Raw genomic sequence first — 3240 nt, 5'->3', positions numbered from 1 at the left:
AAAATTACTTTATACCCAACATTTTTAAACATAAAATTGATTTTAGACAAACGCTCATTGAAAATTAAAATGTAATAAATGTCGTTTTGATGCATACTAATTTTTAAGTTGAAGTTTTGTATTGATTGATTTTTAAGCAAAAGTTACTTTGTTTTAAAATTTTGTATATAAACTATTTTAAATAGAAAACAAATTAGTAATACTCAATTCACACTTGCTTCAACTTCTTCACCTGCACACTTAAATATAGCAAAAGAAAACCCTTCCCAAGGTCAAAACACCAAATTGTACAGTGTATAGTGACATATCACTGGACCTTTTCAACCGAGTCACATGATCGTGCATGTGGTGCTACATGGTGTTTGAAAATGATGTACATAAATCCATAAATAAAAAATACTATATGATAGGAAATAACAACGAATTAAATAACATTTGAGTCCTCAACAAGATATACTATGATACATATAAAAACATATTTTTTAAATTCACATTGCTTTCATTTCCACAAGGCGGGGATCACAAGGAGATTTATAAAGTAGTAAAAACTAAAAATATTAAAAAATCATAACATTAAATATTTCTTATTGTTATTTTATTTTTATTACCAAAATTGTTAGAAGAAGAGAAAGAAGGAAGGAAAGAGAATGCATTTGTGTTGTGTTGTTGTGTGACAAAAACCGATACGAATTGTCAAGAGAGATGCAAGATCCGTCTTCAAACCCTAATGACAATCCAAATCCTCACAATGCCAATGCAGCTTCCCAATTACCACCAACGCCGCCGGCCACTACCGCCGCCGGCGTCTCCTCGTCCTCGTCTTCGATGTTCGCGCGCTCCGGCTGGTCTCACCACCGGAGAGCCCACTCGGAGGTGAGTTTCCGGCTGCCGGACGACATGATGGACTTGTCGCAGTCCGATCCGTTAGCCGGCGGGTCGTCGACGGCGAGCATGGAGGAGATCGGATCCGAAGACGACCTGTTCTCGACGTACATTGACGTGGACAAGCTCGGAGGTGCAACCGGTTCGGGTGGCGCCGGAAACGGAGCGGATCCGAACGGCGAACGCGAGAAGAGCCCGAGGCCGAGACATAGGCACAGTAGTTCCGTCGATGATTCTTCGTCGTTCGGCGAAATTATGGAAGCGAAGAAAGCTATGCCTCCTGATAAATTAGCTGAGTTATGGTCAATTGATCCCAAGCGTGCCAAAAGGTTCTCAATTTGGTTCACAAAATGCTTCATCTACACTAATTATAGTTTTGAACTGATTATGCTTCGATATTATGAGTAAATAAATTTAGTTAGCTTATGAAATTAAATAAAATTGAGGTTTGTTTTGTATGATTGTTAACCGGTTTCAATGTTTAACTTTCGCGATGTGATATTTTGATGATGTTTGCGTGAATTGATAATTTTTCATTTTTGAACGAATAGAGACCATTGAGAATATTTCTCGTGAGTGCGAAGTATTTGAATGATGGGAGAATGAGAGAGAGGTTTATTATGCAAAAGATGGTGCTCTCTAGTTTGATCAGTAATTGTTGTTTTATTATTCTCATAGTATTGTTTTTGTGGATAGAATAGTTGCGAATCGACAATCTGCTGCTCGATCGAAAGAGAGAAAGGCTCGGTATATACAAGAACTTGAGCGCAAGGTTCAAACTCTTCAGACTGAAGCCACAACTCTTTCTGCTCAATTGACATTATACCAGGTTTGTTGAGTTGACTTGTATATAAAATTATTACTTTTAGAGTTCGATTTTGTAGAGTAGCCCCTGTTTTTTGTAATTTACTGATGTAGCTTGGTGCGATGAATTCGAATGCATCATTACTTTTACCCCAGAAGTATCCTAAACTTGCTTGAACTAGGATTTTTAATATGTTACTCCAGTTTTATTCTATTTGTTGTGCATGATTTTATTATTTTATACAAAAATATGACATTTCGGATGCACTGTTTGTATTTCTCTTCTGGAATTTCTTCTATTTATACAGGAGTCTAAAATTTTCAGGAATTTTATAGAATCACTTGTAGTGTGATTCAAGGTAAATATAACGGTGCCATGTTTGTGAGGCTTCATCATAGTTGACTTCAGTTTTTATTCGTACACTACACAGACTTGTGGTTGAATAGGAGTATGACTCAATCACTTCTTGATTCATTTTACAGAGGGACACAACAGGCCTGAGTACTGAAAATACAGAGCTTAAGCTCCGTCTGCAGGCCATGGAGCAACAAGCACAGCTTCGTGATGGTAACCATTATCACTTTTATTCTATACCCAAAAAAAAAAAATATTTACTGCTTATTTATCAAAATATATTTTCAATGAGAACTTTTGGAAGAATGTTTTTAAGGTTAATAATCATACTGCAATTTGTTTGTGATCTGTTGCAGCTCTTAATGAAACATTGAAGAAGGAAGTTGAGAGGCTTAAGGTTGCTACTGGGGAGATGATGAGCCCCACTGAATCTTTTAATCTAGGAATGCACCAGATGCCATTTACAGGATCAAATTTTATGCCAATCCCACCACAATCAGGTCCTTCTGGTCACCAGAACATCCAGTTGTCACCATTTGGTCACTCCCCATCTACAATGCCAACTCATCAACTGCAACAAACCAATTCTTATCCATTTTCAGAAATATTGCGAAATGACCAGCTTGGTCGTTTCCAGGGCCTTGACATTAGTAGCAAAGGATCAACTCTCGTGAAATCCGAGGGCCCCTCACTTTCTGCAAGTGAGAGTAGCACTGCATTTTGAATTTGACACAAAACACTTGACCTGCTGACTTATCCATGGCATTCATTGTTCATAGTGTTGACATCTAGTCAACTAATGAAGGTACCTTATTCATGATTCAGATTGAGGATTAATTCTTAATTATTTATTCATAGAGATGCTCATCCAAAAAGGGAAGCATCGTTGGGTTTTGTTGCAAAGTTCACGTAATCATGTTTCAGCATGGCAAGTGTGGGCTGGAATATTGGGAATTAAAGGCCATTCTCATTGTATCTTTGTATGTCAGGATGTGCATGTAAACTGTGTGATTTATTGTTGTTTTCACTTCAGTGATAGTCCAAGTACAATGGACTTGGGTTCTTCTATAATTAACTACTTAGACTTAGATTTATTCATAGTCGTACAATCCAAAAGTTTTGGGTACTTGTATTAAGCTTCTATTGAGATCAGACCTTTTTGAATAACTGGCACGTCTTAGTTGCTCTCTTCAGATTTT

General features: G+C 37.2%; 1 protein-coding gene across 1 annotated transcript; it reads left to right on the top strand.

Moving 5' to 3' along the window:
* The first annotated feature begins 637 nt into the window (after positions 1–637).
* Positions 638–2916, top strand: LOC113847709 (transcription factor RF2b-like). Its single transcript, XM_027476953.1, has 4 exons — positions 638–1211; positions 1579–1711; positions 2170–2254; positions 2398–2916. The coding sequence occupies exons 1-4, from the start codon at positions 703–705 to the stop codon at positions 2763–2765; spliced, it is 1095 nt and encodes a 364-aa protein (XP_027332754.1). The 5' UTR covers positions 638–702; the 3' UTR covers positions 2766–2916.
* Positions 2917–3240: the final 324 nt, after the last annotated feature.

Source organism: Abrus precatorius, unplaced genomic scaffold (assembly GCF_003935025.1).
Source record: "Abrus precatorius isolate BTA unplaced genomic scaffold, Abrus_2018 Scaffold8, whole genome shotgun sequence".
NCBI classification, from domain to species: Eukaryota; Viridiplantae; Streptophyta; class Magnoliopsida; order Fabales; family Fabaceae; genus Abrus; species Abrus precatorius.
Note: the sequence above shows the minus strand (reverse complement) of the source record. Positions and strands in the feature narration are given on the sequence as shown.